Source organism: Elgaria multicarinata, chromosome 5 (genome assembly GCF_023053635.1).
Source record: "Elgaria multicarinata webbii isolate HBS135686 ecotype San Diego chromosome 5, rElgMul1.1.pri, whole genome shotgun sequence".
Classification (NCBI taxonomy): domain Eukaryota; kingdom Metazoa; phylum Chordata; class Lepidosauria; order Squamata; family Anguidae; genus Elgaria; species Elgaria multicarinata.
Window position 1 is genome coordinate 47,846,984 of NC_086175.1, and position 13,163 is coordinate 47,860,146.

Consider the following 13,163-nt stretch of genomic DNA (forward strand, 5'->3'; position numbering starts at 1 on the left):
TTGCTAGAGTGCACATGAAATAATAAAACAGTGCTCTGCCTGTGTTGTGAATAGCCCAGTACTGCAGAGTGTGCCAGTAGAGCTCTCAAGACTGTGTGTGACTAATTGGTAGAGTCTTTGACTGGTCATGTTGATGTCTGGGATCTATTCCCAATATAATATCTGTGGGACAACTCCCTGTGTGTGAGAGAAAGACAATTCCCATTATATATGATTATTCACTCACACATATATTTCCTCTCTTGCATAGATACACATAGGTAGAAGGCAGGAGGAGAATACTTCTTCTGATAGACAGATAGATCCAATATACTACTAGCAAACTCATTTTCCAATTGTGAATCTTTATATAAACAAAATGGTACCACCCATGTACAAGAGGGGGGCATCAGCAAGCTTGAGGAAACCCCAAGGTTTCGTAACAAATTAGGAAACCTAAGAGAGGCACTCCAAACCACCCCAGAGAACACTGCAAATGCTCAGTGGCCACAGAATTCTGACTGACTATTGAGAGGTGGGAGGGAATGGGAAACCAGGAAAGGAGCATGGATTGGAATATCCTGGAAAGAGGCATGCTTGCTGGAACCCTGAACAGGAGCACTCCAACCTCCAACATCTTGTGTTGTAGGGTGGAATCTTAAACCTCGCCTGGTAGCAGATGGACAGCCGGTGCAGAGCCTTCAGCAGAGGAGTTGCATGCTGATATAGAGTGGCACCTGACAACTGCCAGGCAACTGCATTCTGGACTAGCTTCAGCTCCCAGACCACGCTTGAGGACAGCCTCCCGTAGAAACTCAGGGGAGGGAAAATTGGTTTCAGTCCCCAACACACAGGTAAAGGTTAGCCCTCTCCTCCCTCCCTAGTTACTTTTAGAAAGTAAACATTATATCAGTAGATGCATTCCTGGATCTTCTGCATCACATCTAATATGTAAAGCACTTGAAACACTCTAGAGCACTCCATAAATGCCTACAGCTCGACCCTATTGCATGTTTACTAAAAATGTCACGCTGCACCAAATAGTATTTACTTCCAAGAAAGTGTTCATAGAACTGCAATTGAAATATTATGAAAAATATCCCGCCTCTCTATTTTCCCCCTATTTTAAAGTAGCAATGTTGGCTCAAGAGGTGGCCGGGGAGTGCATTTCGCTTGAAGTCTTCAATTATTGTGTGGTTGAGCGCTGAGATCCCAGCAAAAAGAACAAAACGATCTGAAGGCAAGACATGTATCGTTTATGACTGCAGAGTTAGAAGTATGCCATCAAACACACACAAACACACACACAATATCTACGTAGGCCTTTGCAGTGCATGGTAAAAAAAAAAAGATGTCTCAGAAAGAAGAACCCATGCAAAAAGCTGCACAAATAATTTCACAGTCAAATATAGCAATTCTATTCTCCACTTCCCAACAATGAAAGAAGACAGATGGAGCTTACCAAGATCTAGGTGAATTCCTGGAACAAAGGAGTTGAGAAAGAACATGAGGATAACAAATCCTAAAACAGTCAAACATTTGATGAGAAGTATCTTGTCTGTTATTCTGTGCTGTTGAAACAAGAGAATACATGAAGTATGTTAAGGAAGAAATACTCTTCGGAGGTATATTTTCAGCCATGTTTTTCTACGTTGTAAAAAAAAAAGTGTTTACATTAACTGGAGGATTCTATTAAAATGACAGAGAGAACACCTGAGGTGTGAAAACAATATTTTAAATTTAGAAAGGGAATGTGTTTTATTTCTACAATTTTTAACACATTTTTTCAGCGCAATACTTCTTACAGTCTAAGGAATGACAAACAGGCAGATGTGTCTACACAAGTTTTCATCTTAGTTACACAAATAAAAACATTTCTATCAGTTTCAGGGGCTGAAAATAAACATAGCAAGAACTGTAAGGCTGTTTCTTATAGCAAGAACAGTAAGGCTGGAATACAATTTCAACTATAAATTCACATTTAGTTACCTGAAATCACACCTTCCTAGCTGGGAATCACATGCCCCATGGCCAACAGTCTCAGTCTTTCCTGTTTCCTTATAGCCCTAACGTTTTTTTTCCATCTCACCTTCAGGGTCACTTCACTCATTACAATTTGCTAGGCAAAAACAACAACAACTTTCCATGTCGGTGAAGGAAAATATATGAAACCCATAAATAGATCATCATATATGACTATCTTTCACACACACAATGTATGTGTGCATGGAGTGTTGAATCCAGATTAATGCTGGATCAGCTGCACCGGCAGAAGTGAAATTCCCCACCCCTTCCTTCCCTCAGCAGCTCCTATAACTCCCTGAAATGAGAGAGAGCAGACCCTTCTGAATGGGGTGAGCTGTGGTGTATGTGGGGGAAGCATCCCCAAAATTGGACAGAGGGACCTTCCATGAATGGAGCCAGGGAGATCCGCACGTAGGCCACATATAGATGGGGGAACAACAGCTAATTGCAGTTTCCCTGTGCATGTATTCATATTCAATGGCTAGTAGCCAATCGAAGTGCTACTTAGAGTAGACCTATTAAAATTAATTGGACATAAGTTAGTCATGACTAACTTAAGTCCCTTTCATTTCAGTGAGTCTACTAACATGGGACACTACCCATTGAATTACATCTAGGATACTCAGTCACGCATGACATTCAAGATGCAGTTTTCACACATTTTCATACTCCTTTGTGCTTTCACACAAAGGATGTTAATAACGGGCTCCATCACACAAGCATTTTATTGCACTCTCATCATGCCTGGTTTGCAGTTTTGCAGCACAGCACTCTGATGATGTCATGCCTGTCCTGCAGATACACACCCCTCTTCCCCTCCCTTTTTCATGTTTTCCTAGAGTGGGGAAAGTCTCATTTCCCCCAATGGAATTAAAGCAACCTTCAGCCCCTGCGCAGTGCCATCCTCTCACTATTTCCTTTGTTGTGGGCATGTGCTTTGAAGGGCGAGCTTACTAACCAAAGGGGAGGGCGGAGTGGTTCTTCTCCTCCAGCACTGTGTTGGTAAATCGCTAGACAACAAAGCCAGAGCGAGGGGAGAAAATGTTGCAACCAATGACCTGGAGGCAGAAGGAGAAGGGGTGGGGTGGGGCGGGGCAGGATGGAGTGGGAGAGCAAGCAAGCGAAAGGAAGGTTTCATCGGTATAGCACAATACCACAAACCCACGTGAAAGGGGCCATTAGCTTGACACGCTAATCAAACAGAGCTAGAAAATGGTGGAGGAAAACCAGGGCGGAAAAGTAGGTGTGATGGAGCCCAATGTGTGAAATAGCTCCAAGGGATCTTTTTTCTTCACAAGGCCTGGATTCTGTCTCCATCTCCTATCTTCACCACCACAGTCTTTCATTGCTATAGTATTTATCTTTTCCAATCTCCTAGGCACATGTCAGGTACAGACCATTCCCCTGGATAAATCTCTATGGCTTCGTCTTTATTTATTAAAGCTAGCAAACACCTCCAGAAAACCACATTAAGGAGTTGTTACTAATATCTATATATCAAAATCTAGTATGTATATTCAAAATACTTTTAAATGAATCAGATTTAATTTGAAATATAAATTGACCCACAGCCCTGGACTTATTAAAATATAGCTTATGGTGTGAAGTGGAGCAAGGGGCTTGCTTGCCACGTAGCCCTCTGCATTAAACTAGGATAGTTTATTGCTGTTCCAAGTTGCCTTTACTCTTTTGAAAAGCTCATTTAAAATCATCATATGTATTCAGGTTTTTCTGTTTGGTGCTACTTTCAAAAACTGAAAGGGGCAGGTCCATGGAAGATTTTGAAACAGAAGATGTTTTGCACTGAAATATATTCAAGGTTAAAGAAAAGCAAATAATGATAAATATAGTGGGTAAGCTTTCTCAGAAATATGAAAGCAGCAATTCATTTACCTTTTTTTGAAGCTCCAGGATATTTGTTTCCCAGTTCTTATCTTCTTGTGAGATTTGCCTGAAATAATAGTCCACATATTGAGATTCGCATAAATAGAAGTAGAGCTCTTTCAGAACTATCATTGTACTACTACCTATTTTGTCATTAATTAACTGTAAGTTCAATTCTGTACCCACTTACACTAAGGCCTTTGCTAGACCTTCTGGAAAGTCCACGACAGAAGAGGGGAGAACCCACGATGCAAGTATCACAGACTGTCGTCCTAGTACAGACGTCAGGTGAGGCGATTCAAGGAAAGAGCCGTTGCATCCGGCATTTTTTTTTTCTTAAAGGGACAATGCTCACGAATGCTCATGCGCACAGGTAAGGTTTTTTAAAAAACTTAAATTCATTTTCCCGCTCCCCCCACCCTGCCCCCGATGGGTGCAGCGGCTCCTGGCTCCTTGTGAGTAATCGTGCGCGGAGCCGGGAAAAACCACATACACGGGCCACACAATTGCGGTCTCGGGCTGAGCCCGAGACTGCAGGAAATACCAGGCCAAAAGTGGGGCCTATTATCCCGGGGCAAGGGAGGGTTGATCCCTGCCTGAGCCCGGGATCCCTTGTGCATCATCTGGATGCACAGGGGCGATCCCGGGTATCCACCCGGGGCAACCCCTCATCTAGCTAAGGCCTTAGTGAAGTCATTTCAAAATTAATCTGAGTCACTTCACTGTTACTGTATAAAGCTTTACTAAGGCTCAGTTTTAGATCATTTTGTTACCAAAAAAGGGGGATTTAACTCACCACATGTCCCCGAAGTTATGGAAATATTCCAGCGTCTGTTAACTGCATCTGCTAGTAGTGTTAATTACAAACCCTGAACCTGAGCCAAAATTTTGTATAGTTCTGTGCAGTGTACCACAACCTCAAGTTTTGTGCTGACAACCACAAGTCTCTACCTGGCATATGTAGTTGGGGTCTTCATGCAACAATGCAAATAAATTTACATTAACAGTTTTGGGAACATTTTACCACCCCAAGCCAAATTCCAATTTATCTTAAAATAATTAGTTGTATGTATTTCATGGTGTTTTTATTAGTGTTGTACCCCGCCTCGATCCAAAGGGAGAGGTGGGTAACAAATACATTCATGATGATGATGATGATGATGATGATGATAAAATGTCCCAAAACAAATTCCTGTGTGTAGAGTCAGAAGAAGTGCACTTAAGTCTGTTTCCCTAGAACAGTTGTCTCCGGGGGCTGGGGGGGAATGGATTTTTTTTTTTTTACGTCAATACTTTCCATTGGCTGAAGCAAGAAAGCCACCCCAATGAGAAAAAGAGCAATGGAAATGATCAAGAGGAGGGGCTGGACTGTTTAGCTTAGAAAAAAGAAGGGTTAGGGGAAACATTAGGGTGACCATATGAAAAGGAGGACAGGGCTCCTGTATCTTTAACAGTAATGTAGAAAAGGGAATTTCAGCAGGTGTCAATTGAAGTGGGTGAACTTCCCTCTTCATCACAACAGTTAAAGCTACACTAGCTATAGTAGAATGGCCAGATACAAAAGAGGGCAGGGCTTCTGCAGCTTTAACTGTTGTGATGAAGAGGGAATTTCACCCTCTTCAATTGACACCTGCTGAAATTCCCTTTTCTACATTACTGTTAAAGATACAGGAGCCCTGTCCTCCTTTTCATATGGTCACCCTAGGAAACATGCTAGAGGTGTACAACATTGTGCGTGGTATAGAGAAAGTGGATGAGGAGATGCTAGAACTCAGAATCATTCAATGAAGTTGACTGGTGGGAGATTAATGATAGATCAAAGGAAGTACTTGTTCACAAGGCACATAGTTAAACTACAGAATTTGCTACACAATGTAGGGGTGGCCACTAATTTGGGAAGCTTTAAAAGACAAATTCATGGAGGATAAGGCTGTCGATGGCTTCTGGTCAGTTCTGGGGACAGTATGCCTCTCAATACCAGTTGCTAGAGAGCATGAGTGGGAGAGTTCTGTTGCACTCATGTCCTATTTGTGCGTTTCCCACAGGCCACTCGTTGGCTACTGTATGAGCAGAATGCTGGACTGCATAGGCCTTTGGCAGATGTCTTCTTAAGAATTACTACATTTCCTGAGGTGTTTTTTTTTTTTTTCCAGAAAGGAAACAAAATCTCTGTATGAGCAAATGTTTGTAGCCCAAAATAAAAATGGATCCAGGGAAGCAGATTAAAGGGCCCATTCAGAATGGTTTTTCACTCCTGGCCATTCAGCTCACTACATGGAGTAGATTTGGGGAGGTATATTTGGTGCTGCAGGAGAGCAGGAATCCATTCTACTATTGGTGTCCATTCTGATGGTGGACAGATACCATTGGATAACACACACACACACACACACACTCATCATCATCATCATAATCATCGTCGTCATCATCTCCCATGAGCTGACTGGCCTTTTGTAAAAAGCTAACTGGCATGAGCCCTACCTATGGAATGTCTTGAGCTTTTTCCTCAGCAAGAACTCCAGAGTAAGAACTTTTTGCATTAAGAGACACTTCACAGCTGTTTCTTCTCTGCTGGCTGGGTTAATTCGCTGTGCTGTCAGTCTCCAAACACGGATTTCATGTTTCAGTTCTAAGAAGAAATAGAATTATTAAGCTGAAAGTGAAGATGGGCGACATTAAATCAGCTTCCCTAGCCACAACAGAAGAAAATGCTAACATGCATACAATGTCTTCAGTAAAAAGTTAAACCGCTTAAAGCGGAATTGTACAGTGGCTAATATTATTCATTGAGAGATATAGTATAAATCTTGCTTTTCTCCAGAAATCCTTTTTGAATTTTGAAGGGAAGGTCCTCGTAACACTAAACCATGTATAAGTAATACAGCCCGGGTCTGTGCACAAGTCATACAAATGTGTGATGTGCTCAGGGGGTTGGCTGAATGCACGGAGATTGGACAAGACCTGCAGACACAATCCTGCTCCCACCCACCCAATGTGGCCAGTGAATGCCGATGTTATCATCTGAGCAGAGCTCTTATTGTAAGAACTGCTGGGAAAGGCAGGAGAAGTGCTGTGGACCATCAAACACTAATGTTAAATATTCTGAAGTCCAGGAAAAAGTTGATTGGCTCACACTTTCTCTTTACACAACCAAGACCTTGTAGATGAGCACCAAGTGAGAAACTAGCACGCCTCAGTTCATCCCATACTTGTTTGATTGATTGCTAGAGAGACAGAGAAAATGCCAGTAAAGGTGGAGTAGAGGTTGTGCTTTCCCTGACACTTCCATCAATCATTTTCTAAGCCTGTTACGCGACATGTTACGCGACACAGGAGTCCGTTTCAAGGAACACGCAGGCAGAAATTATAGTGTACCATACAGAAAACGTTTAAAAGTGGCAGCAGTATGGTGTGGATGCAGTCTCGCACTCCATATTAGAGCATTTTTAGCACTAATGTGCTGCGACAGGCATTTTGCTCACACATTTAGTTAATTCTTAATTTCAGCTAGGTTAAATATTCATGGAACCATTATTCTTAGCTCTGTCAATGTGTGTAATTACTTTATCTAGAGAGCACTGAGAGTCTGGAATCTTATTCAACATTTAAATCCCCTTCTTTCTCTTGGCATCTGATCATTCTGATGTATAAAAGATTAATGTAGAGTTTAGACTAACATAGTTCTCTTCATAGTTAAGCATCAAATATAATCCCATTGTCAACATAATATGGTGGTATTTAAGTGTTCAACTTGAATCATGGTGTGTGGTGTACGTTTTTTTAAAAATACTTCAGCTATGTCATTCAGAATCTGAAAGCCAATCCAACACTCAAATTTCTATTTGATTTCTTTTCCCAGCTGATCACGTTTATTTCTATTACAGGTTCAGGTAGAATATAGTCTATCATGCAGACTATTCATATGAGACAGGCACCTTCAGCTTTCATCTTTAGACAGGGTCTTCATGCAATCTTTCCCTGAGGATTGATCCAGGCAATATAATTTTTAAATTATTTATTTATTACGTTTCTATACTGCCCAATAGCTGAAGCTCTCTGGGCAGTTCACAGCAATTATAGATTAATTGCCTATTAGTGATTATTTTATTGCATTTTATTGACACCAATGGAGACATTTCTTCCCTTTTGTTAAATCCCGCCCCTTCATGGGGGAGATTTCAGAAAGTAAATGGTGGGGGAGTTTAATCCTCCTCTTCCAGTATATGGTGAGCCCAATGCAAATCAGGGCTGGATGAACATATACTACAGTAAAGAAAAAGATAATCCTCACCTACATGCTAAGCAATTAGCATAATGTTTGGTTTTGGCCTTAGACTTGCTAGGGGAAGGAATAGGGACATAGGCATGTGTGGCACATTTCAACAGAACGTGCACCCAGGGATTTTTTTTAAAATGGTGAGCATTTATTAAATACTCAGTCATAATGCACATTATTTTTATTCATCAAACAAACCAAAGAAACTAAAACTTAACTAAAGTTTGTTTAAAAAATTAACAACTGAACTTTACTTTAAAAATACAAACTTAAAAAATGAGACACAAAATACCATTTATTTATTTATTTATTGCTGTAGTGATAGTTTTCATGATCTTTATCTTTAACCAGATAATGAGCTAACCCAAATTGACCAAAACAGATTAAGGTTTCGTCACCTTCCTGTCCTAGATAATGAGACGTTGCTCACCTGGTGTTATGGACTTAAATTCCTCAATCACATCACATTTAATTATTTAATTTCCATTTTAAAAATTCCTAAAAATCAAAGCATGAACCGATCTGATTCAAACTTGGCAGGGCTAAAGCCCTCCTTAAGAGCTATCACTTTGCTAAGCTTTATCTCTTTATCTTTAAAAATGAGGGAGCTGTAAGCATTTGATTAATTTCCATTGATTAGAGCGGTTATCTGAAAAGGGGCAGTTCTCCAACGGATAATCCAATGGGGCAGAGTAAGGGAAGCCACTCCAAAATCGGGGCAAAGAATTGCCTCAATGGAGCTCTGGCTCAAATTTCAAAATGGAGAAGACACACTCTGCACCCCCCTAATGTCTCCCAGCACTGCTGATTGTCTCTCTCCCTTTGTACTGCAGGAGTAAAGACCCCAGGCCAGGCAAAGACTGTCTATCAGCTGCTTGCCCAGCCAGAGAGCATGCACAGTACCCTCGCAAGATATTGGGGTGTGCCTGGGCACACCCGGAACATCCATTGCACATGGATGTTCCATGGGCAATCCACATCCACATCCATGAATAGGGCTTTCTCACAGATAAATCTAGTATTACAGAACTCCTTTCAAAATGAAGCCTACCAGAATTCCATCTTTGCAAGCTCTCAGATATCAACTGAGGGTTTGTTTGTTCAGGCAAATCTTAAGGCACTAGTTCTAATCCGTTTTACAGAGATATCCCATGAACTGAAGGAGGGAGAAGCCAAGGTGGACAAAGTGTCATTCCATTAGCACAAATGATGTTGCACTAATGGAAACTATGTTCTGAAGTATGTGCAAGAGAAGAGTCTACCTAAGGTTACATTTGCACAAGCTTGTAGTTGTGGAAGCGATTTTGCATAACTCTTGTGCAACATGTTGTTTAACCCATTGTGCATTCTGCTTGTACAACCAGTTATGCAAATGGTTGCAACACATTGTGCAACTAGTTGAGCAAGTGCTTGTACAACCAGTTGCAGAAACGTGTGATGGAAAGATTCAACAGAACTCTACTAGCACTATTTGAGTTTACGGAATGTTATCGTTGGATACTGCCCACTGTAGAGTCACACTGGCAAGGAGAAAAGTAGGGGGAGCATTGCTTTGCCTGTTTTCCTTTGATGTCCTTGTCACATTTGCTCTTTCCCCCCATCACATTGGTTCCAAATGAGAGGGAATCTAATGTCACCAGCACCAGGTTTGGCATAGTTGAATTGGGAGCATGTCAGGAGACCAGGAGGGCTTTGGATGCTACATATCCAAGACTTCTCCAGATCCAACCCCATCGTGCCTCTAACCTCACTCTCCGAGGTTGGAGCACCAATGTCAGAGGGGCAAAGGCTATCCAGTGAGCCTCATAGCTGACTGCTGATTTTAATCTGGGCTTTTCGTGGCCAAAACTGACATTATGCCACATTTCTAGGTTTTTGTTGAAGACATGTTTTCAGTGAGGAAAAGGGGTGTCTTGACAAAGAATTTTAACTAGTACAGCTGTCAGCCGCTTCACGTCATCTCCCATCTAGGTGTGGGCAATGCCTTAATGCAACCTTTCCCAATTTGGTGCTTTCTAGATGTTTTGGACTACAACTTGGCTATACTGGTTGGGACTGATGGACCTGTTGAGGGTGCCTCATTGAGGAGGTTGCATTTTCCCCATTCTTTAATTTATCAGTGTCCAAAAAGGTGGCAGTAATACAATGTCCCTTATCTATTTAAATGTGATGATTTGCTTTCTGCTGAGGACCTCGGCTAAGAAATATACTATAAAAACCACCAAAGGGTCCTGTTTCACCACCGGTTTACCTACCAGTCTGTTATTTGCACAATAGCAATTCAGAACCCTTTTACATCATCAGCAGAGCAAGTTCAAAATCACAAATTACTGCTCTTCACTCAACTAAAACCCTGACAATGTAATTTGTTGCCTAGAAAATTGCATCAGCCTTGAAAACTATCGAAACAATTCCCATTTACTCCCTCCCAAGACACTGTAACCCAGAGTGTCAGGCTTTTAGGTCACAACATTTACAAAATTAAGTTAGTACTATTTTTCATTAAAGTAACAGCTTGCACTTTGGCAAATGTCTAGAGAAAAAGAAATCTCTCTACAATTCATTATACTCTTTTCAGAAGAGGATATATATTTTTCAGTCTGATAAAAATTTCTGCACAATTAAATAATTGCTCAGGTCAAGAAAAGAATGATATATGCAACCAACCGTCTAAACCTGATATACTCAATAGCCTATTAAGTGAGAGATTGCTCTAAAGGGGAGCATTCAAAAATGATTTCAGTAATAACCTGAGAAATGAATATTTCACATACAGTTACTAATAATGAAGTTTCTTCAAGACATAAAGTACATTTCTGAAGTCAATGATGGTGCACACAAATCACTTTTGATACATTTTTTACTAAAAGTTGGCAAAAGTCAGAAAGTACAGGAATTTATTTTCTGAATGAAATAAAACTCAGCTTACAAAGTGGGTGAATTATTGTCCCACACACCCATTTTGGGAATGGGTGAGAAATTCATTTGCTTTAATTTGGGAGGGGGGGAGGCATACCAAAATTTGCAAATGGAAAGAACTTGAGATTTTAACAAATCAAATGTAGAAGAAAGTGACACAGACAGATTCATCCATCCCTGCCCATTTTTCACACTTCCAGTATAATGTTTACAAAAAGAATTTACACACCTTCCTGTAGTGTGACCTGTCCCTGCATCTGGAACTAAAACATCACTCTATAGTGGGATCTGGAAGTTCCCTCTTTGGAGTTTTCACCAGAAATGGAAAAGTGGAACACACGTATCACTACACACACATTTGGTCCAGAGAGATCCATCACAGGGAAATCTGGCAGTCTTGGGACTCAGAGGATTTCTCCAGAGCCCTGGTGCATCCTCCACATTTCACACATCCTTTTTTTCTGTAAGCAAGGCAAGTTATGCCAATTATGGCTGCAATTAGTGTATCTTGGGCAAATTATGGCTGTAATTAGCATATTTGTGGCCATGAAGTGTTTAGTTATATGTAACTAGGTACTTTATGGCTGCAAATGGTGTAATTTGTCCAAGCAGCTGTCTATATGTGCTCAAAGCCCCACAGTGGCTGCAAATCTGAGCTGCGTCACTTGTATGACGCAGCAGAAGATTCACAGCCACCGCAGCGCTTTTCTTAAGCTACACACTAAAAAAGACTGAGACACCCTGACTTTTTTGATGGGAGTGAGGTCATCCCAACTCTTTCACTGGCCTTAGCTAGACCTACCTGTTAGCACACGATGGAGGAGGGAAGATCTGTGATGTGTTTATCGTGAGATCCCTCCTCTGTTTACATGCGACGCACGACGACCTCAGAAGGAGAGGTGTTGCGCCCATTTTTTTTTTATTAAAGGGCCAACAAACCACAAACGCTCGTGCGCAAAAGGTAAGTAATTTTTAATTTAAATTATTTTCCCCACTCCCCCCACCCTACCCTCAATGAGCGCAGCGCTCCTGAGGAGCGCTGTGCCCCATGTGCAGCTCCCAGCTCCTCACGAGGAATCGTGAGGAGCCGGGTCAACCCGCGGTGCCTGACAACATGTTCCGGAAAAAACGGGGCTAAAGGGCAGGGCGAAATCCTGGGGCAAGGGAGGGATCATCCCTCCCTGATTCCGGGATCCCCTGTGCATCATGTGGACGCACAGGGATGATCCCATGGGTCACCTCGGAATTTCGCCCATCTAGCTATGGCCACTGTCTGACCTCGCTCCGTGGCCAATACAGGGGGCAGTGCTGGCAGAAGGTGACCAGTGATTGGTCGCTGAAAGCCAGAAAGAGGGCAGGGCAGTGGTTCCAGTAATCAGATGACCGCCAGAAACCCCAAGCTCCCTCCTTGGCACCGTGATTACCCAACACCACCCTGGGTAAGCAAAACTGCGGGGTTTGGGGGGAACACAGTGCCAACTCAGTGCCATGAAGACAGCCTCCAAAATACACTAATTGCAGCCACAATTGGCATAGTTTGCCCTGTTTACAGAGAGAGAGAAAATGAGTGAAATGTGGAGGATACCTCAACAGGGAAAGCTGGTCCACAGGTCAGATTCTCAGGAATCCAGTCTCATTCGGTTCTGTAGCAGATTTCTCCAGCCTCCCTATATGTCACTTATGCATCTGCTGACCCAGCTTTGGCACAGGAGCTCTTGGGGGCTGCATTCTAGGGATGGGCCAAAGCCAGAAGCGTCTACCAGCATATCTTAGGTTAAAGCTTCTGCTGTCCATAATGAAGCCTTCCGAGGGGGCAGAAGACTCCCTTCTGTTATAGAAAAACAGCAAGGGTGAGGGTGACATCTACCTCCACTTCTCCACGAAACTAGCAGAGATGGAGGGCTGCACATACTCAGTGTCATTATGCTGCCAGGGGACAGACCTAGTCCAGAGAGCAGAGCAAAGCAGGCTGCAGCCCACAGCCACTCAGGGCTGGGAGAAGGATTTTTCTGAGAGTGAAGGGCACCATGCTTCCTCTGGACCCAATTCCCTCCCTTTTCCCCATGAAAGTTCACATGTC

At 42.2% G+C, this 13,163-nt stretch overlaps 1 protein-coding gene across 1 annotated transcript in view; it reads right to left on the minus strand.

Annotated features, from left to right (window-relative positions):
- The window catches only part of OCA2 (OCA2 melanosomal transmembrane protein), a 175,383-nt gene that overhangs the window by 56,538 nt on the left and 105,682 nt on the right, over positions 1 to 13,163 (minus strand). The window contains exons 16-18 of the mRNA XM_063127501.1: positions 6,370 to 6,517; positions 3,898 to 3,955; positions 1,442 to 1,550 (exon numbers count right to left, since the gene is read on the minus strand). Of these exons, the coding sequence (XP_062983571.1) occupies positions 1,442 to 1,550; positions 3,898 to 3,955; positions 6,370 to 6,517 (315 nt within the window). The remainder of the gene's footprint in view (positions 1 to 1,441; positions 1,551 to 3,897; positions 3,956 to 6,369; positions 6,518 to 13,163) is intronic.